Source organism: Desmodus rotundus, chromosome 7, assembly GCF_022682495.2.
Source record: "Desmodus rotundus isolate HL8 chromosome 7, HLdesRot8A.1, whole genome shotgun sequence".
Lineage (NCBI taxonomy): Eukaryota > Metazoa > Chordata > Mammalia > Chiroptera > Phyllostomidae > Desmodus > Desmodus rotundus.
The window spans coordinates 88,465,335-88,488,289 of record NC_071393.1 but is presented as its reverse complement, the minus strand read 5'-3'; the positions used below and the strand labels follow the sequence as shown (position 1 = coordinate 88,488,289).

Genomic DNA, 22,955 nt, shown 5'->3' with positions numbered 1-22,955 from the left:
TCTTTTGATGTTCTGCATGGGAGCAGGAGACTTTGTATTTTGGGATGACTGGCATAGGAACCCCTTTAGCCCTCTTGTACTCCTGGGGTCATGTGCCAGAGACAGACAGGTATATTTAGCCTGAAAGACATAATTTGCTCAGCCTGGAGAAGAAAGAACATACAGAAATCTAAGGAGACACTAGCAAGTACAATGCCTAGAAGAAAGTAGGCACTCAGTAAAAACTGCTGGAGGAGAAAAGAAAGGAAGGGAAGAAGGGAAGGGAGGGTGTTAATAGGAAAAGACCATGGAAACCCCGTATCTTCAGAGACATATCCTCATGGGTTCAGCTGTGTTTAGACTAGACTTTGTGAAACAAAAAAGTCCCTCCCGATTGCCAGGGACTCCTTGTCTTTATTTCTGCAATTCTTTGCATGGTTTCTGAGAACCTTTTGGCCCAAGTAGATATGCTTATGAATATCAGGATTATGCTATCCAAGGAATACCACACTTCCCCTACAGTATGATTCCTTCTCCATTGTGTGGAGATACTAGCAACATGCAGAAATTGACTAAAATCATGATACGTTTCTGTAACTAGCAGGATTCTGATGGTCTGTGGATATATGCCATAGGCTATGTACATTTTTTAGCTGGTCTTCAATGCTTTTTCTCACTGTATTTACACGATAAAAAGAAAAGAAAGCTAGTTGTTCAGCACTGAATAGTACAAAATATTGAATACCTGAACTTTCATGGGAAACCTACACCTCCCTTCATCTTTGGTTCCCTTCTCAATTCATTGTTTCTCAATATGAAATATATAAGGTTTATTTTTCTCAGTCTCTTCTATTTTAACAGAACTATATTTCTTAAAAAGTAAGTACTTGTTTTCTAACAGTTCTTCAACATTCATTTTTCTTGTCTTTTAAAAGTATCCTCTTCCTCTTTCTTCTATAGTATTTTTCATTCCCTATAATCACTGCTCTTTCTAAATGTGGTTAATTTATAACGTGTTAAAATTTTTTCTTTTTCCTTGTGTCTTTCTTTCTATGACTGTTTGACAAGCTTTATGAGTTTTTGATCTGTATACTCTGACTCTAGATTTTTGTGATTTCTGGGCTCTGCTTGCTTGAAGCCACCCTGCTCACTCTGAGGTCAGTGCTGTGGTAGAGGCTAGTACCCAGAACACAGGGGCGATTCCACCACTGAGGCTGCTGGTAAGGGTCTGGGACTTCGTGGAGGGGAGAAGAGAAACTAGACTTTGAATATCTTCCTTCTCTGTCACACTCCTTAAAGCAAGCTATCAGATAATCTTCAGAGAGGAGCTAAAGTTAAGGAAGCAGGGCAGATCAGGCCAGCTGAATCATTTTTATTAGGGATAGAGTTTCTTTCTCCTAACTTATCCATTCCCTACCTCAGGTCATACTCCCTCATTATTTCTTGTTTCCCTGAAGTGTTCTAACATGTCAGCCCACACCGATATTTTCCTTCTCTCAAGAGTACTCCTGCAGTGCTTATCTCTACCATTCATCTTGGCACTAAATCATGGAGTGCCTTGCATTATTTAACTTTCCTGAAAGTAATCTTGTCTTTGAAACATGATTATCAGCTTCAGGATAGGATTTTCAGTGGTACCAACAAACAACTCTGTGTTTAGAATAGCCTTTAATAAACATTTTGCAAATTTTTCTGTGAAATCAAATTTCTGCTCAGCTATTCCTTCCTCCCTCAGCTCCAACTCACTATTTTTGTTCTTCTAACCTGTTTCACAAAGGAGGATGTGGGAAAGAATTTTGCAGGTTCCTGAATTTTATGTATTGGTTGCATTACAACTAAGAGTCATAATTCTTCCTTAGTCTCTCTTTTTAGATTATTGTTCTTGAATTTGCATAATTTAGAAGGTTAATAGTTGCTGGCTGGCAAAAGTTGCTGTCCAGGATTTCCACATCTGGCATTAAAGTAAATTATATTTTCTAGTCTAAAGTATCCGTCTGTCACATGCACTAGATCTTGGATGAATTAATGCATGTGTATAAATATATGTATTTAAGTTTTATTTTCTAGTGATCTGTTACTAGTATATTGCTATTGTATCCTGGGATTTTGTTAAATTTATACTTCTAATAATTTTTTTAGATTTCTTAGCAATTTCTGCATGATCAGGTTGTCTGAAAATAAAGACAGTATTACTTATTTTATTTTCAACTTTTTGGCCTTTCATTTCTTTTTCTTGCTTTATTACATAGTAGAATATCAAATATTACTACAGGATTAAGTAGAAATAGTGAGAGCATCTATCCTTGCATCCATTATTTTTAATGTATTGATTGAATGAAAGAACATTGATCTAAAAATGAATCAAGGAGCTGAAAGAAGATGCAAAAGCTAGGTTTTCTCTAGAAACAAATGCCAATACCAGTTCTCTGAGTGGTAAAGCAAACTGCCATTCAAGAATACACATTTTTCACAAGTTCAGATAGAACATTCAGCAATATTCTGGGCCATAAAACAGACTTTAACAAATTCAAGAGTACAAATTATGGGAAAAAGTACTCAGACCATAATGGAATTGAACTAGAGATTAATAACAGAAAGATACATGGAAAAATCCCCAAATATTTGGAGATTAACAACACATTTCTAAGTTACAAATGGATCAAAAAATAAGAGAATTTAACATATTTTACTAAATGCAGGTAGAACTTATCAAAATTTAAGGGATACAGTGAAAGCAGTATTTAGAGGGACATTTACAGCATTGAATTCATACAAGTAGTCTAAGTTCTACCTTGGGAAACAAAAATGAAGAACAATGGAAACCTAAAGCAAGCAGAAAAAATTATTGTAGCAGAAAAACCTTGTAGCAGAAATCAGTGAAATTGAAAATAAGAAAACAAAAGAGAAAATATGTAAAACCATAGGCTGGTTCTTTGAAAAGATGGATAAAATTTAGACTGGTTTGCAAAGAGAAAAAGAGAGAAGACACAAATTACAATATCAATTTAAAAACAGGCCATTGCTACTGCTTCAATAAATATTAAAAGGATAATAAAAAGATATTATGAATAACTCAGTGCCCACAAACTTATAACTAACGGACCAATTTCTTGAATGACACATTCTACCAAAATTGTACCACAAGGAGAAATAGCTAACTTGAATAGCCCTATATTTATTAAAGAAACTGAATTAGTAGCTTAAAAAATGTTCTTACAAAGAAAAAATCCAGGCCCAGATGCTTTACTAGTGAAGTCTATCAAATATTTAAGGGGAAAAAAATGCCACTTCTGCACGAACTCTTCCAACGAATTAAAGAAGAGAGAATACTTATCAACTTATTCTTTGAAACCAGCATTACCATTATACCAAAACAAAGGCATTACCAAAATCTTTAAAATCCCAACACCTATCAAAGTGGCACCATTCCTGAGATATTCATCATGTGTTGCCTCCCTCTCTACAGTTCTTTTGAAAAGAAGTTCTCTTGATCCAGGACTTAACCCTTAAATGGACTCAAAATGTACTACATGATTTCCTTTTTCCTGTTTCCAGATGTTTAGACCCAAGGGCAGCCATTTAATTTAAAGCTGTTGACTGATTGGAAAATATGTGTAGGAACCATATCAGATGCCCTTCTTAGGAGGTTAACCTAAGAGACCCAAAGGAAAAGATTAGTTGTTGGTGGGATCTGAGAGTGGAGACCCATATTGACTAACCCAAGATAGGCCTATATGTTTTACAGATTGAATCAGTAAATCATAGAAGTCTTCCAAAAAAAAAAAAAAAGCACCAAGTCCAGATGGTTTCACTGGTGATTTCCATCAAACATACCAATTCTCTATGATCTTTTCCAGAAAAAAAGAGCAGAAGCAACATTTCCGAAATCATTCTATGAAGCCAGCATTACTCCAATACCAAAACTAAGAAAGGAAAACTACAGACCATTGCCTGTTATTAACATAAATGCAAAAATACTAAAAGATATTAGCAAATAAAATCCAGCAATGTATAAAATGTATTATACACCAAACCAAGTGGGACTTATTTCGGTTATACAATACTGGTTCATATTCAAAAATCAGTTATGATAATTTGCCACGTCAATAAGCTAATGAAGAAAAATTACATACTATCTATACATAAAAAACATTTCACAAAATCCAATACCCATTCATGTTTTAAAAATCTTAGCAAAGTAGAAATAGAGGGGAACTTCTTCTACATCTGTATAAAACCTATAGCTGACATCGTACTTGATGATAAATTAGGTACTTTCATTAGATGCTTTCATTTGGGAACAAGGCAAGATGTTTCCTCTTGCCACTCTTCTTTAACATTTTACTGGAAGTCTTAGCTAATGCAATAAGAAAAGAAAAGGAAATAAAAGGCATACAGACTGGGAAGGAAGAAATAAAACTGCCTTTGTTCACACATAACATGATAATCTAGGTAGAAAATCCCTAAGAATTTACCAACCTCCTCGCCCCCCAAAAAACCCAACACTCTCCCCCTCCAATACCTCCTGGAACTAATAAATGATTATAGTAAGGTTGTAGAATACAAGGTTAATATACAAAAGTCATTTGTTTTCTTATATACCAGCAATGAATCATTGGAATCTGAAATAAAAATATTATTTACATTGCCACAAAAAAAGAAATACTTAGGTATAAATCTAAACAAAATGTGTACATTATCTTTATGAGGAAAACCATGAAATTGATGAAATAAATCAAAAGAGAGCTTACAAGATATTTAATGGATAAGAAAACTCAATATTGTTAAGATTTAGTTATTTTCAACTTGATATGTAGATACAATACAATCTCAATCAAGATTCTGATAAGTTTGCAATGATGTGGTAATTTGCATCTTCCTCTGCTCGGCGACAGTTGCCTGCTGTCAGTGAGCTGGTCTAGAAGGGTGATGAAAATTCTTACTGAGCAAGAGAAAAGAAAAGATTCTGATAAGTTGTTTTGTGGATATAAACAACCCAATTCTGCGGTTTAAATGGAGAGGCAAAAGACCCTAAAGAATCAACACAATATTGAGAAGAACAAAGTTACAGGCTTGATGGTACTCAACTTCAAAGCCTGTGAAGTCACAGCAATCAATACATTGTGTTATTGGCAAAAGAATAAACAAATAAGTCAATGGAAGAGAGATCCCAGAAATAAACTCATGCAAATATAGTCAAATGATCTTTGACAAAGGAGCAAAGGCAATAATGGAAAACAGATAGTCTCTTTAACAAATGGTGCTGGAACAACTAGCCACCTACATGCAAAAAATAAATCTAGACACTGACTTTATGCCTTCCACAAAAATTAACTCAAAATGAACCATAGACCTAAATGTAAAATGCAAAACTATAAAACTCTTAAAAGATAACATAGGAGAAAACATAGATGACCTTGGGTTTGGCAATGAATTTTTAGATACAACACCTAAAACATAATCCATGAAAGGAAAAATTCATATATTGGACTTAAAAAAAAACTTCTTGACCTATAAAAACACTGAAAGAAAATGAAAAGACAAGCCACAAACTGGGGAAAATATTTGCAAAATGCATATCTGATGAAGCACCTATACCCAAAATATATAAAGAACTTTTTAAAATTCAACACTTAAAAAATCAAACAACTCACTTTAAAAAATGGGCAAAAGATCTAAGACACCTCACCAGAGAAGATATACAGACAGCAAATGTAAGAAGATTCTCAACATCATATGTCATTAGGAAATTTCAAACTAAAATGAGATGCCACTATGCACCTATTGGACTGGCTAAAATTAAAAAAATTGACAATACCAAATGCTGATGAGGATGTGGAGCAACAAGAGCTCTTATTCATTGCTGGTGGGAATGCAGAGTGGGTATGCTCACTTTGGAAGACAGCGTGGCATGTTCTTACAGAGCTAAGAATAGTCCTACCATGTGATCCAGCTGTCACTCTCCTAGACATTTACCTAAATTAGTTGAAAATTTATATTCATCAAAACCCCGCATATCACTGTTAATAGCTACTTTAGTCATAATTTCCCCAAACTGGAAGCAGCCAAAATGTCCTTTCAAAGGTGAATGAATAAACCAACTGTAGTATATCCATACAATGGAATATTATTCAGAATTTTAAAAAATGAGCTAGCAAGCCATGAAGAAACATGGAGAAAGCCTAAATGAAAATTGCTAAGTGAAAGAAGCTAGTTTTAAAAAGTTTACCTACTATATTATTCCAACTATATGACATTCTGAAAAAGGAAAAATGATGGAGACAGTAAAAAGATAAGTGTTTGACAGAGGTTTAGGGGAGAGAGTTGGAGAACTGGGTGAAAATGGTGAAGGGATTAAAAAAAAAAACTTGTAGACACAGACAACAGTATGGTGATTACCAGATGGAAAGGGAAGAGGGGGGATGCGGAGAGGTAGAAGAGGGTAGAATGGGATAAATGGTGATGGAAAGAGACTTGACTTTGGATGGTGAACACACAACACAATATACAGAGGATGTATTATAGAATTGCACACTTGAAACCTATGTTCTTTATTAACCAGTGTCACCCAATAAATTTAATAAAAATTAAAAAAAAGAAAAAAACACTGATTTAGCCATTCACCAGAAGAAAATAATATTCTCAACATATTATTTAGGGTTACAGTTTTTAGCCTACAAAGATGTATCTCTCTTAAGTGGCTCTGAATAAGAGCCAGATGCATGTGCCAAGGTGCTGCATCAGAATTTCATTAAAAGTCATTTCACAAGCTATTGCTTATTAGAGATTGACTCCTACATGCAGAATTAGCATTGGAACCCAAACCAAAAAATAAAGTCACACAAACATGTAATACCTATAGTGATCCTTCCATGAGGATTATCCAAAAACCATATTTGTATTGACAAGGGTGTTTAATGAAGTAAACAGGGGCTTTTAATTTTGAGGAAAAAATATTGTATGAAAAAAAGCCTTGAAAACATACTTTACATCTTTACATATGATTGAATAAAGTAACATCTAAAGATAGAACATATTACCTATTTATTGTTTCATCTCTGATTCCATGAAGACATTCAAAGTTTATCAGAAGTAACAAAACTGATGGAGCTGGAATTTCTTCTTTTCTTTTTTTAAGTATATTTTATTGACTATGCTATTACAGTTGTCCCATTTTTTTTCTCTCCTTTATCCCCCTCTGCCCTGCACCTCCTTCCACCATTCCCTGCTGCCCCCGGCCCAGCCTTAGTTCATGTCCATGGGTTGTACATGTAAGTTCTTCAGCTTCTCCATTTTCTATGCTATTCTTAACCTCTCCCATCTATTTTGTACCTACCAATTTTGCTTCTTATTCCCTGTACCTTTTCCCCCATTCTCCACTCTCACCCTTCCCCACTGATAACCCTCCATGTGATCTCCATTTCTGTGATTCTGCTCCTGTTCTAGTTGTTTGCTTAGTTTGTTTTTGTTTTAGTTTTGTAGGTTCAGTTGTTGATAGTTCTGAGTATGTTATTTTACTGTTCATAGTTTTGATCATCTTCTTTTTCTTAGAGAAGCCTCTTCAACATTTCATATAATAAGGGCTTGGTGATGATGAGCTTCTTTAACTTGACCTTATCTGGGAAGCACTTATCTGCCCTCCCACTCTAATCTTGGATGTAGGTCTTTGCCTTTCATGATTTCAAATACTTCTTTCCAACCCCTTATTGCCTGTAAAGTTTCTTTTCTTCAGAAATAAGCTGATAGTCTTCTGGAAACTCCTTTGTAGGTAACTGTCTCCTTTTCTCTTGCTGCTTTTAAGATTCTCTCCTTATCCTTAATCTTGGGTAATGTAATGATGATGTGTCTTGCTGTGTTCCTCTTTGGGTCCAATGTCTTTGGAATTCTCTGAGCTTCGTGGACTTGCAGGTCTAATTCTTTCACCAGAATAGGAAGTTTTCCTTCATTATTTTTTCAATTAAGTTTTCAATTTCTTGCTCTTCTTCTTCTCCTTTGCCATCCCTATGATTCGGATGTTGGAATGTTTAAAGTTGTCCTAGAGGTTCCTAAGCCTCTCATCCTTTTTTTGAATTCTTGTTTCTTCATTCTGTTCTGGTTGAATGTTTATTCTTCCTTCTGTTGCAAATTATTGATTTGAGTCCTGGTTTCCCTCCCTTTACTGTTGTTTCACTGTATATTTTTCTTTATTTCACTTTGCATAGCCTTCGTTTTTTTCTCTATTTTGTGTCCGTACTCAGTCATTTCTTGTGAGCATCCTGATTACTGGTGTTTTAAACTCTGCATCCGATAGGTTGGCTATCTCCTCATTGCTTAATTCTTTTTCTGGGGCTCTTATCTCTTCTTTCATGTGGGCCATATTTCTTTGTCTCTGCACACCTGTTATGTTGTAAGATGTGGAGCCTTAGTTATTCACCAGGGCAGGGCAACCCATTTAACTGTGTTTTAGTGCTGTAAGTAGGTGAGGGGTCAGAGAGATAACAATGCCACTTGCTTTGCTCTCACCCCACTTTCAGTCACCTCCCTTGCTTCCCACAAGTGAATTAGGCCCTTCTGGTGCCAATTCCTGGGTGGGTCGGTTTGTATATGTTCTAGGACCCTGTGTGCCCCTCCAGCAGACTCTCCTATGAGGGTGGGAGATTCTCCTGCCTCGTCAACCTGGTTTTTACAGCTAGAGATTTTGAAGCTTTACCTCCCCTTGCTGGAACTCTCAGTTGTGTGGTCTGTCTTGCTCCCTAGTTGTTCCTCCAGGTTTATCCATGCTCAAATGTCAGACCACCAGGTCTGCCAGCTTCTGCCTTGCCGTGCATCCTCTCTGTCCCAGCTGCCCATCTCTGCCTCTCTTACCAGTCTGGATGAATGTTTCTTCTTTCACTCCTTGATTGTTGCACTTCCATACAGTTCTATTTTCTGGCAGTTTTGGTGGTTTTTTGTTTTTAAATTTGTTGTTGTCCTTTTGGTTGTGCGAGGAAGCTAAGCATATTTACCTACACCTCCATCTTGGACAGAAGTCCCCTGGAGTGTTTTCTTTATATATAAACATTATACAATCTACCAACCTTTAGAAATTCAAAGTTTTCTTTAAACATTACATGTATCTTGAAACCACATTACATGAAAGAAATAATCTTTGTGTGCATAATCTTTCAAGAAAAACACACCAGCATTTTTTAAGTTGAAAATTACACGGTATATTTGTACTTACTAGAGGAATGAGTAGTGTCTTCCATTAAGAATTGGACAAAAAATAAGTAGTACTTAATCATTGCGAACTATACAAGGAAACCTGCAAAACAAAAGAGAAAGAAAGAAAAAGAAAGAAAGAAAGAAAAGGCAAGTTATCAACAAAGATGATAATCAGGGACTTAGAGCACACTTCTTATAAACACTGTTGCAGGATAGAAAATATTGGAATAATATCCTCAACATAGTGTGAGAAAGGAATTACCTTCTGGGGAATATCTTTTTGGGAGTGAGGGCACAAAAAATATATGCTCATACTTGAAAATTGATCCCCAATAAATCTTGACTAAATGAAATTTTAAAGAATCATGAGAGTAAAAGAAAACACTTCTTAAAAATTTTCTGTATAAATAATTTTACAACAAATTCTTGGAGAAAGAAATTGGATCTAGTGTGCTGAGTACCTTGTAATTGTTTGGAAGGAATGTTAAGATATGTATTAACTTTAGACTTCAAGTTGTTAAATATGCATGATAAAATATGATTGACAACTAATGAAAGAATAGAAATATAGTGTATAACTTCCAAACTAACATGAGGGGAAAATTGAATCGTAAAATGAACAATGGCAAATATTAACTTGAAAGAAGAGATAAGAAAGAAAACAGGAAGTAAAATAAAGCAAGACAAATAGAAAGCATCAAGTCCAAATATCACAATAAATATAATCACAATAAATACAAATGTATTAAACTTGCCAGTTAAAGGACAGAAATTTTCATATTGAATAAAATAAAATATAGTCATACATTATTTAAAAAGACATAAAAATGAAGATTTATATTAGGAAAATACTAAAGAAAAACTTAGCTTTACTGATATTAAACAAAATAGATTTTAAGAAACAAAGCTTTATCAGTAATGAAGAGGGTCACTTCATATCAATAAATGGTTCTGTTTTACCAGAGAATCTTAATAGTTACAAACTTATATTCACTTGAAATTCATAAGGATAAAAACAATGGAGCTAAGGGATATGCTGACAAATCTAAAGTGAGAGACTTCAACACAGCTTTCTCAATTATCGATGACAAGCAGAAAAAAATGTTAATAAAGATCAGGATCATCTGAACAATGCATTTCACAAGATTGATACAGTCATTTAGAAATCTCTACCTAATAATTAGTCCATAAAGACAAGAAAAAGAAAACCTATACCTAAGAATAAAGAAGTTAAAAATTCAAGATAGTGATACTTCTAGTGGAAAAGTGGGTCAAGCAGGATCAAGCAAGAGGGATAGGATCAGGAAGAAACACACAAGTAGCTTCAGTGATATTAATGACATTCTAGTGCTTGAATAGTGTGTTCATTATGTGTTTTAATATGATGAATGTTGTCACATTTACATCACATATATTATTTTGTACAAGACAACTCTACTGCCCAAATATATTCTTCATTCTTTAGAGTGTTTCAGATTTTATTTTGGAGTGGGAAGTATTATGTTTCTAATTACATTAGGAAAGGTGTTAGACAATGATTCCCATCCTCTTCCCGCAGACATTCCATTCCAGTTAACATTAACTAAGTGCCCACCACGTTCATTATGTCTTTTGATACCAACAGCAACCCATAAAATGTCAATGGGCAGTTCTTCACAATGATAGGAAAAAGTTAGGTTTATAAGCTGATCCATCTGTTCCTCTTAGAAACGTAGAGCAGACCAAGGACTTTCTTTTACGGATGATCATTTGCTCTTTTGCTTGTGATTAGAGCACCACAGAATTATATAATGTTTTATGTTGATATTTGCATATTTTATGAGTGAAGAAACTGAACAAGCTGAAATAACTTAGCTAGAGTCGGACATCTTTACTTTCAAAGAGCTCCGAAGTAGAAAAGGCTACGTCTTCCTGATGCTTATTCCGAAATTCAGATAATGCAAAGCAGAATTTTGTACTTTCTCATACAGTTACTAACAAGTATTTGAATTGAAATAATTTGTAAATTTTAAAAGAATCATTTTGGCAGCATTGGGCCATATTTTAAAGCAGAGCTTGAATTATTTTACTTGCCATAAACTCACATTTAATGATGAACTTTTGTGAAAAGAAAGATGTAACGTCTTCATTCTTCATTTAACAAATTTGTTTTCATTATTTGTAGTAGGAAAGGTAGGCACCAGGACACTCTAAACCTTTCCCTTTTTTCCACTTTCTATTTTGAAATAATTTCACATTTAATTTAAAATGTTTCAAAAATAGTGCAAAGAATTCCTATGTGCCATTCACCCTATCTAATACGAAGACCTTATTCAAATCCCACCAATTGTCCCAATAATGTACTTTTTTTCTGGTTCAGGAGCCAATCCACACTTACAGGATTCATTTATTTTTATGTATCATTAGTGTCCTTTACTTTGGAACAGTTTTTTTAGGCTTTCTTTGTCTTTCATTGGCACTTTAAAAAAAGTAAATAATTAAGGCCACTTATTTTGTACTATGTGCCTTAATTTGATTTGCCTGATAATTTCCTCATGATTAAATTCAGGTTATGCCTTTTGAGGAAGAATATCACAGAAAGTTCTGTGTCTTTAGGAGATCATGTAAGGAGCACATGATATCAATTTGTCCCATCACTGGTGACACTAACTTTGATCATCTGATTAAGGTGCTGCCTGCCAATTTTCTTCAATGTACACTGACCCTTTTCCCCGTGGTGATTAAGAAGTATCTTGAGGGGAGATAGTTTTGAGAGTACATAAACACCCGGATTTTCATTATGCTTTTGCTTACTGAGTTTACCATCTGTTGACGATTTTTGCCTCAAGCAGTTATAACTGTTACGATTGACAAATAGTAATGATTTAATTCCATCATTCCTTCACTGCTGTTAGTCGGAATTCTACTGTGAAGAAGAGCTTTTCCTTACTTACTTAGGTGGTATTCCTAATTTATTTAGTTGTTCATTAAAAAATTTTACATCAGTATGGAGTATTGGATGCATTTTTCATTCTATGAATAATAATTCATTAACATTATTATCTGTTTCATTGTTTAAATGATCCCATTATTGGCTTTTGGGAGCCCCCTCATGTTGGCTCCTGTGTCCTCTTGATATGTCCCATCAGCTTTTGAATGTGTACTTGATTTCTGGCATCACAATAGCCCAGGGTCATTCTGTGCTTCCCCCCTACAGCCCCGAAATGAACTGTTTCTCCAAGGGGCCCTGGTCAGAGAAGACACTTTAGACAGCATTCAGAACTTGTGAAGTGGCGCAGAGACGCTGAAAACCTTCAAGCGTTGTAAAAGTATTTGCTCTCCTGTGTACCAACAATGTTGTCGGTGCAAGCTTTTTAGTTGTCGTACTATATGACTAGGTCTACAAAAATAGAAACATGGTAAAAATATAAAATATTTTAATCTTTATCATACCAGGAAAAATAGTTCTTCACTTGGGCCCAATAGTTTACCACTTGGGCTCATGGACTCTTTATATTTTCAAAATTGTAGATTATTTTATGGAAAATTTATAGAAGTAAAGTAAACATATAGAAAAACCAACGAAATAGGAATTTAAACATAGCAAACCACATCTTACGTATTTTTCTGGTTTTAGAGATGTATGTACCTGAAATAGGCAATGCCCTCGAGTGCACCTATGTGTTCATCAGCTTCTTGAAGGAAACAGGAAATATTAATCTCACAAATGCTGATTCCAGATTTTAAACACATTTCGGGTAGACTATAGCTTACTATTCCTTATGGTCTTGCATGTGAATTGTCGCAATGTGACGGTGTTGGAAAGTTTGAAGGCTCACATTTCATAGAAAAGAGGATGGCCATCTTTTTGTTTCATAATTACAAAAACATTTTTATTTTTACTTTTATAGCCATAAATTAGACTGATCAGCCCAATGAACCTTTTTATTTTTACATATCTGCCCTTCCAGTCACTTTTGTATATAAACCTACCTTCAGCATTTGTCCATTTATGAATCTAGCAAGTAAATTTTTATCCACACATATCATAAAAGATAAAATTCTTGTCACATATCCTTCTTCCAAAACAAGATGTTCCAGATTCTTGTTACAAAATAATTCACGATTAAGTCCTTCCAGATGAATGACTGATTACAATATCATATTCCCTTTTTGTGTTTATAAATACATTATTTGCTCTTTGATTTTTTAATTTAGAAAATTTATTTATTTATCCTAAAGACTCGTAGTCCAAGATTTTGCTCATTCAGTTAATCTAGTTTTCTGGCTGCCTGCTTTCATCTTCTGACTCATCTAACAATTGTGAAATGTCTTTGATAATTTTCTTCTTTTTCCCATTATGGATGGAAAGGAAAAATTCTTAATTCTTAACTGTGTTTAGTGAAAGCTAAAAAGAATATGATTAAAATGTGTCTCCAGACCTTTTTTCCAGTGTCCTTTTGAAAGATGATGCATTGCTTTGGGCAATACAGTAACAAAATCAAAGGCGATGAAATGGTGGTGATGTGTTTATTTATCCAGGTCTAGTAATTTTTTGCTTCCTTATTATTTTAGGATTTTTTTTAGCAGACTTGGAAATAATTGATGAGTGATGATTAAATAGTTTCTGGGATGATGAAATAGTACAATATTTCAAGAGTTAGGAAAAGATCATTAAGATCCTGTAATAATCTTAGTTTATAAAATGATCAATGAGTCTAAATGATAATAGTAAGAAAATGAGTTTTATTCTATTAAAAATACGTTATTTCTTCCTTTAATCTTTGGAAGACCTCTAAGAAACAATGTCATGACATAGCAATCCTCACAAATAGTTAGAACTGCTCGACAGAGAAGCTTAAAAACTAAAATTGGATTGTGGTGATATCCGAAGATTAAGAAGTAGTTAAATAGTGGATAAAAGAAATGAGGAATATTGGCAAGATCCCTTGTTCCTTAAACCTGGTAATATTCTAGAAGTGACTGTAGCTATGATGAGCTGTGAACCGTTAGGAAATTCGTTAAGTGGACTGAAGAGAGAACTAGGCCAGGAGTGCAAGGACTGAGCTCTAATTTAGGTTAGACATTAACTAACTAGTTGTGTTTCTTTGAGCTGAGCAGTCCTGAAAACCACGGTGGAGCGGAAAGGGCAATAGCCTTTGAATCAGAGCCACTGCAAGAACCTGCTTCTTAGGACTCTTAACTTCTTGGCCTCTCAGTTGTTGCACTTTTTTGTGGAGATGACAAAAGCCTGCTGTTAGGGCTGCTGAATTTACTGAACGACCAGAGACTGTGAGACCCTTCCTGGAAGGCCGGGACTCCAGTCCTCTCTCCACTCCTGTGGCCGGAAGTAGCTAAGTACTTACTGAATAAATGAGTGTATTATGTTAAGTATGTTTATAAATTACATATTAAAACTATAAAATGTATGAAATTAAAAGCTCATTGTGTTTGTGCTTAATACATTTGTATCTTAAGTGCTATACAGATTTTAGGTCTTCTTTTCCTTTATCTTAAAAGGCCTTGAGGAAAAGAAAACTCCTTCAGTCAAACTCATTGTTATATCAAGTCCAGGAAAAAAGCAAAGCTTTGAAATAACCTGGAACTTAATACTTACAATTGTGGTTGTCTACCCATTTAGCCCCATCTGTGATTGTTAAAACGGCAGGCGGTAACCAAGCAGCCTGTCGTTGTATTTGTTCTAAGTTGGCTGGATGACTGACTCATAAGTTCAGAAATTTTCATTATCATGCCATAAGTTTATAGAGCAAAATATCTCTGTGTATCTTTGAGCTTTTATAGTCTAAAATTATTAGTTTGAGTTTGTTAATTTCAGTATGAATTTTAAAATTTCTTGGTCTATATTTTCCCTTCTCTTTTAACTCATGTCGTATACATCTTCTGAGAAATTGACCTAATTTCTTAAATTATTCGTCTCTATGCTTTTTTATTAAAATCTTCATTTTTTATGTAAGGCAACCAAGGCTCTTAAGAAAGTCTAGAGAGACCAATTTGAAAGTTGTAGACCTTTTCCCCTTGCTAAGCTGTATAGCGTAACCAGCAAAGAGAAAGAACTCTAACTGGGACTTAACTTGTCACTTGTTTAATTCACTGGTTAGTTTGGTCAGAGTCATTGCTTAGGTCAGGGTCTGACTGTGAGTTCAATAAATGCTTATTCCAGCAGCCTTCAAGTTCCCCTTGCAAAGGTGTTTAGTTTCTCTGACAGAGGAACTAGGATCTAAGGTCGGACCACTGTTGGTTTAATCCATAATTTACCCCTTACAGGTACTGGCTAGAGTTTGGGTGATCAATAAATATTTTCTCAGCCTTAGTGTATGTTTTGTATGTTTATGAGGCTCTGTTCTTTGATTCTTATTGGCTCTCTCACTGGCTGGCAGGTTCACTATATTTAATCTTTGGATGACATTGAGGTAAAAAATACTATAGAGGAAATTCCTGAATTGGGGGTGAAGCTGGACTGCATACTGTTTAAGGGTCTCTTAGAACTCTTCAGATTCTGTACTTTAATTATATAGCAGCAAACATATAGAATAAGTATGACTACCATGATACTTCCGTAACAGTTTGCCTTCGACAGGCTTCCTATCACCTGTCTCACAGATCCTGTTCTCTGTCTGCTCCTTTAGATTTTCATTAACAATGAGTGGCAGAACTCCGAGAGCGGGAGAGTGTTCCCTGTCTGTAATCCAGCCACGGGAGAACAGGTGTGTGAAGTCCAGGAAGCAGACAAGGTATGTCCTTCTTAGAAAAAAAAACTCCCTAGGAAATTGCTTTCCAGACTGTACCACTTTTTTCACGAGAGCAGATGGTTCTTCCTTTATTTGGAGTGTTGTCTCTCTTCAGTTGTGCCTCTTTCTCTCTAACAGGCAGATATAGACAAAGCAGTGCAGGCAGCCCGCCTGGCCTTCTCTCTCGGTTCAGTGTGGAGAAGGATGGATGCTTCAGAAAGAGGACGTCTGTTGGATAAGCTTGCAGACTTGGTGGAACGAGACAGGGCAGTTCTTGCAGTAAGTAGCCTAAGAAAACATTGTCTTTACCCCAACTTTACTTTGCCACTGAAATTTAGATCCCTCCATCTTTCTGAAAATGTGATGTGAAGCAGACCTGGGGGAAAAGCGAAGGAGTACATAATATACATGAAAAACGAGAGACATTTGGCTTTTGCAGTCAGGTTGGGGAAGTGGAGGACCAGCTGAGTGTCTCTTCTTACTGAATTTTGAAGAACAAAACCATATCTTCCCATGACTGGTAAGGACCTTCTGCCTTCTTCTCACCTTTGACAAACAACAGTTAAGCAGCAGGAATTCACCATGCTCTCTGCAGAAAACCAACACCGAACGATTCACTTCAGAATCAGAAAGGCCCGTTTTTACCTCCCTGGAACTAACCCCTCCTGACTAAAGAGAAACCTTCAAAAGCACAGGCATGATACGCCCTTCTGGTACATTTCCGCTCCCTTTGTTCTGTCATTTTCAGCAACTCTCCTCCCCTGATCTCACCTGGAGCTACTTTTTTCACATAAGGAACTTCCCCTCTCCCAATGGTTTTTTGTTGTTTCTGCTGTTTCTAGAGTAAAAGTCATTTTGTTAGAGAATACAGACTTTTTGAAAGCTGGAACCATTAGGGGATGTCTGTTCTGTACATGAGGGCACTCCACACGGATGACCCGCAGTTGATCAGTTAACATGTGGGGCATCTGTGTTCAGTCAGGGCATTCAGATCCTGACTACTACATCCCACCGTCTGCCTGGGAAGGCAGGTCACTGTGGGGCTTGCTCTGGGGGAGGGAAGCATCAGTACCCTTCCTCAGTGTCACTTCCGCCATGGCTCCTCCCTCCCCCCCCCACCCCCAGGGGTCTGTCCTGAGTATGGGAACAGAAATGAATCCTTTATGGAGATGGTTTGGAACTCTAGCTATATGTAACATTTATTTGTCTATAGAAACATTTTCTAATCTGGTTCTTCAAGGAAGTGTTTATACATACTGTGAAAAAGGTGTTTCATGGTGAAATGGCCCCTTCTGGGAAATCCACAAGACACAGGGCATATTAAAGACTCTGAAAAGCCCTGTCCAGTGTTTCTCGAACTTACTCAGTAAGCCTCAACCTAATTTTTTTTTTTACTAACCTATCAATATCATGCAAAACTGAATTCTTTGGAATACTTTGGGGAATACTAGTCTATATGCTTGTCTCTTCACTGGACTATCATTGCTTTGAGACTGAAAATTGTATTTTACTTTAAAAAAATTTCTAACACAGTGTCTGGCACATAAATGATCAGTAAGGGGGTACATTGATGGCCTGTAAGGGTCAGTTTGATTGAGTTAAATATCTTCAATGTTTACAACACCAGATTAACAATATGTACTAGATGATGATACATTAATAGCTCATTTTTATAGTTGTATTTTCATGGCATAAAATTCAAACGCCATTCTTTCTCTGACATGTGTCTCACTGTGATGGCACTCACATGGCATTCTTACTTTAAACGTGCCTTAAACATGACCTAGGCATGACAGGAGAGAGTTTTAATAAGAAGCAGTCTCTGGAATATAGGGGAGCTCCTGACTAGGAAACTGAAGCCAATACTGTATTCGAGGGAGCACAGTTGAAAATAAACCTATGCTGGCAACTCTCAGGGGAATTTGGCTGGTGTCAGCAGCTCACGGGGACCATTTAGGTGGCTGGGATTTTGGTCACCACGCCACTTTGGTATTCCACTCTACTGTGCAGATGACCCTGTGCGAGACATGGAGAATGTACTGCCTATCTCATGAACACATACATGTTCTAAAAAGTGCTGGGAAGTAGTCTGATTCCCTTTAATAAAGGTGAGCCAATATAAAGTGATAAATATTGCAGCATGGTATTTTAAAAGAGCTTCACCTTACACACATAGTAAGTAGATACATTATACTGTAAATTATAGAATTTTCATGTCATTGAATGGAGAATATTTTAACTTCAGTTCTGTCAGCACTGAGTTTTCACACTAGTATGTGTTATAAAACGTCCTTGTAGAGAAGGACATGAGGTTACAGTTTTCATTTCATTAGTTCAACTTGTAAAACCTTTAATATTTCTCAAGTCAAAATACTCTTCTCATTTCAGTGTGTTCATTTGCAATGTTTTTTGTTACCAATTTAACCACTTTCGGAACATGTGATTAAAATAACATTTATAATCTAAAACTGCTTAATGCCTCTAGTTTTATTAAATGAACCAGATACTTCATTCTTAATAGATAATGGTTGTTAACACAAATATTTACAAAAACCAGCCCTCAAGTTGTTAAAATCTGAGCTTCCCTAGAGGAGATCTTGTTTATTTGGTGGCGATCAGTAAACCCACTGTGAACCGTAGATACACCATTTCTCAGCAGGGGTCTTGGCAGCTGTTGAAAACGTTCCATATTCTCATCAGTTGCATAAAAGCCCATGTCCCTGTTCTTCTTCATGGATTCAGATTCTGGTGGAGACTCTGAAAAATCCCCCCAAAGCTCTGATCACTAACATCACAGAAGCTGATTTGACAAACAGTATTTCTTTCTCATCAGTTGAAGAAACCTTGTGTTTGTGTGTTTGGATAGTGAGTGCTGGAAACACACAGGCACGAGAACATGCACACGCATATTCGTGTGGTTTTGACTGGAAACTAAGCTGAGCTGGCAGTGCGGAAATCTTTGTATTTGAGAAGTCAGGGTTGACCAAGTTTGAGTCACTGTTCGTATTCATCTGTATTCTCTTGCCTTCTTTTATCTTCTGCTCCAGAAATTATCGAGCGTATCACTGGAAAGTCTCTCTTATTTCTTCTCTTACAGACCATGGAATCCCTCAATGGCGGCAAACCGTTCCTGCAAGCTTTCTATGTGGATTTGCAGGGGGTCATCAAAACCCTTCGCTATTACGCAGGCTGGGCTGATAAAATCCACGGCATGACCATTCCTGTAGGTGCGTAAAGTCTGAGTATGTTGAAAGAAGGAACATGATGCTACACCAGAAGCACCTTTCACCACCAAACACAACAGCAGGCGCAGAGAATACAGAAATGGGCACACGTAAGCAGTATGAACCGAACAAAGAGCCAAACAGATGACATCACTCTGATAATGTCCCCATTTCTTTATGTAGACAGTTCACATGTAAGTGCAGGGTCAGGCCACTTACATGCATACATCAGTCAGCCCAAGGGATAGGTGCGTGTGTGTCAGCTGCTGAGTGCTTGGCGCTGTGCTGGGTGAGCTTCTGGAGGTGTGGCGGGGCCTTCGGCCTGGGAAGTCAGGGGGAATTTTGAGAAGATTAAGATTTTGTTCTTTTCCTCCTGAAACATAAGATTTACTTGTTCGGAGGGAAATATGTTAACAGTTGTTTTCTCTTGGTGGTGAGATTATGGATGATGTATTTCTTTTGAAAAAATATTTTCTTATATTGGCCATGAATTACTTTCACAATCTAAAAACAACCACCACCCTGACCCGTTTTTGCAAGCTGCATGGCTTAGCCCATCAGTGCTGTACTTCTTTAAAGCAGAGGGAAAATATCTAAACTAAGTTAGTCGGTGGGAAGTTCTCATCTGAGTGTGAATACTGGGGATAGCTAATACCGTGTTGAGTGCTGGCGCAGCACCCCAAAGGGAAGGCACAATTACTAACATCCTCACTGACTGCGGAGGACACTGTGAGGCCTAGACGACTTAAATGGTCCTTCTAAATAACGCAGCAAGTAAGTTGTAGAGCCAAAACTTTCACACTAGAGCCTGGCGACTCTCTTCACTAGAAGGTCTATTTTACACAGTGGGAGGAAGAGATACCATGACAGGAAAGAGACTGCCTAACCCAGCTCTGTGGATATTAGGAGTGGTGAGGAGATATGAGGGAAGAAGCAATGCGTACTGAGTGGCTCTTGGATGCTGCTGAGTACGGTGCCAGGTTCTCTACCTGGGTTCTGCAGGAAACAGCCCGCTTTCCCTGTGCATAGGAGGAAGAGTGGAAGGTAATGCTGGGAACTTGGGAGTGCCCTGTAAGGGCCTTCGTAGACAGCAGGGGATTGCTTTATAAAAAGGGGACGGTTGGCTGATGGTGCAGTTGGCTTAGAGCAGTTCTCAACTGTATTGTGTATATGCACCACCTGCGATTTTCTTCAAGGGCAGTTTCTTTCTTTCTTTTTTTCCAAAGTAAAACATTTTATTTTTTAAAAATTATTTTATTGTTGTTCAAGTACAGTTGTCTGCATTTACCCCCCACCACTCCCCTCCCACGCCAGCCATCTCCACCTCCTTCACTTGATTCCACCTCCCCTTGGTTTTGATTGAGTAGGCCTGGGGTGGGGCCTGAGATTCTGATCTCCTAACCAGTTGCCAGGTGATGCCCAGGGTGCAGGTCTTCTCCCTGAGTAGCAAGGGGAGGGTAGAGACCAGCACCAAGCAGGTGACTGCTGTGATGTCTCATTCAGGCATGGAGCAAGAAGAGGAGATGTCACAGTGGGAGTAGAGAACAGACAGAGATGAGACTTCAAAGAACTATTTTAAAATTGCCTCCATGAGTGATGGCGACGTGTGGAATGTTAGTCTTTAGAAAATGAGCTTTGAATTACAGGCACTCTTCCCGCTATCTAGAGGTTTCGCTTGTTCAGCAGACTTAGAAGGATGGAGAAGATTGCCCTTGGGGAGCGTCAGAATCTTAGTTCCGTCCTGGCTCTAGGAGTATTACAGAACCACTGTTCTCCAGCAGCACTTGCAGGATTTGGGAAAGGCCTAGGTGAGGCAGAGTCACTGTGTGGTTTGCACAAACCTGTTGGAGAACTTAGGATTTAAAACCTTTGTCAGGGACAATGCACATGTCAGCCTTTCTGGGTTGGCCTCCACTACTTCAGTGCAGAAAGGTAAATTAACAAGATCAAAGGCCCTTTTTTTGCCCCCACCCCAACTGCTATCTTACTATTAAAACAGCAAATATGTATTTCAAGCATTTAAATATCTACTGAAATGTTTTACAAATATCTTAGGACTAAGGTGAAACAGAAGGCTATGTGCATAGATCTCCAGTTGGCCTAACAATGCCTTGGTTTTCATTTTTTCCTTTAGGGGAGAAGACCCTGATTAAATGACAGATTATTGAATGGTTTATGCTTTAAACCATTCAGTAATCTGTTAAACCATTCAATTTAAACCAATGGTTTATGCTTTACTGTAACTTTCTCTGGCAATAGAAGTGGCTAGTCAATTGCTTCACTGTTTTCCTCTGTTGCTCTCTGTAGATCCTGAGGATGTTGACCTTGGAGTTAGAAATACAGGGCTTAGAAAAAGCTTTTACGGTAGCCATTTCTAAGCCACCCTGACTCAAAAACTGGTGTTCAGCCTGGAAGGAAAAAAAGTGAGGAATTTTTTTAAATGCTAAGTAATTTTTCATTACCCCAGTTTTTCTTAAAGTGCATTTAGAGGGATACCAGGAGGAGACTCTCTGTAGGGTCATATATATGTAGGCTGAGCTCCTAGGAGGCTGGGGGTTTGGGATGTAAGAGTTTCTCTGTGACCTCAAGGGAATGGAGGCAAATGTGAACCTGACCACTTTCCTCTCTGTTCCAGTTTTAGATACACTTGGGCTTGCCTGTGGGCTCCTCGGAATTCAGCCCCTGACCTCTTTGGCTAGTTTAGAGCTTAGTAGACTAAACCAGGGGGATTATAGGAGAAGATCAGGGAAAAGAGGGCTCATCGTCATTCAGTTATTTATTCTTAATAATCCATTTGTGTTTGTCATTTTTAACTTCATAATGTCACATGAGCTTGATTCTGTATCTCCATTCTTGTTTATTTTCCAATGAAACCTGGAATATAAGAAAGCTGTTAGCCTTTAACCATGAAGTCTTTATTGTGTTACGTGCATTGTCCTATGAAACACCTTAATTTTTTGTTTGGAATTTTAACACAAAGGAATAATGTACTTTATATTTGCGTAACACTTGAGAGTGTAAAATGTTCCTTCGTAGACAGGATCTTTGTGATTGTGTGTGCCTTCCTATGAGATAGGTTGGATTGTAAAAGATACTATACGTATTTTACAGGTAAGAAAGTGAGACAGCAAGGGTTTGGTGTCTTGTACAAGGCCACGTGGCCGGCTAGTCAGGCCTGACATTCAAGCCCAGGCCTCTTTTTGCCTAGCCATTGTAGGCCCTCTCCTCCGGAGGCCAGCGCAGCAGGGCAGGAAGAGGAAGAGGCCGGTCACCCTGGCGCAGTCGTTAACCCTCTGCAGATTTTTAGGTTTATATATAGTTGATTCTCATTATTCATGGTAGTTACGTTCCATAAAGTTGGTGCAGACACGGAATTAGTGAATACTAACCCATTGTCCCTAGGGGAAATACAGAGATGAAAAGCACAATTCCATTTGGTCACCGATAAAAAGTAAAGCTGAAGCTTTTTTAAAAATTTAAAATATAAGGCTGCTTTGTTACACTGAATCATGTTCCATGGTTCATCCAGCTTAGCATCTCTGACACTGAAAGATAAGAACCAAAAAGAGCGGGAAGAATGATGCCGTTGTCTGTATCACACCTTCCCATTTGGGGAGGCAGGCAAGCTACCATGTAATGGGAAGTCTTCCCTCACCTTCTCTACCAGGCGTCAGCTTCAGTCTCTAGTTATTCACTTACGTCTTCAAACACGTTAATCCATTCAACAGGTTTTTTTTTTTTTTTTGAGCACCTATGTTTCAGGTCCTTTGTTAAGCATTGGGGCTAAAAGGTGAGTAAGTAAAATGCTTATAGATTAGTAAGTAAACCAATAGCAAACAAG

General features: G+C 37.2%; 1 protein-coding gene and 1 non-coding gene across 2 annotated transcripts in view; both read left to right on the top strand.

Annotated features, from left to right (window-relative positions):
- The window catches only part of ALDH1A2 (aldehyde dehydrogenase 1 family member A2), a 100,328-nt gene that overhangs the window by 26,132 nt on the left and 51,241 nt on the right, over nt 1-22,955 (top strand). The window contains exons 2-4 of the mRNA XM_024567718.4: nt 15,789-15,893; nt 16,029-16,169; nt 18,988-19,117. Coding sequence (XP_024423486.1) covers nt 15,789-15,893; nt 16,029-16,169; nt 18,988-19,117 — 376 coding nt within the window. The remainder of the gene's footprint in view (nt 1-15,788; nt 15,894-16,028; nt 16,170-18,987; nt 19,118-22,955) is intronic.
- Nucleotides 4,832-4,928, top strand: LOC112312067 (small nucleolar RNA SNORD16). Its single transcript, XR_002975521.1, has one exon. It is a non-coding gene; the product is annotated as a small nucleolar RNA SNORD16 (small nucleolar RNA).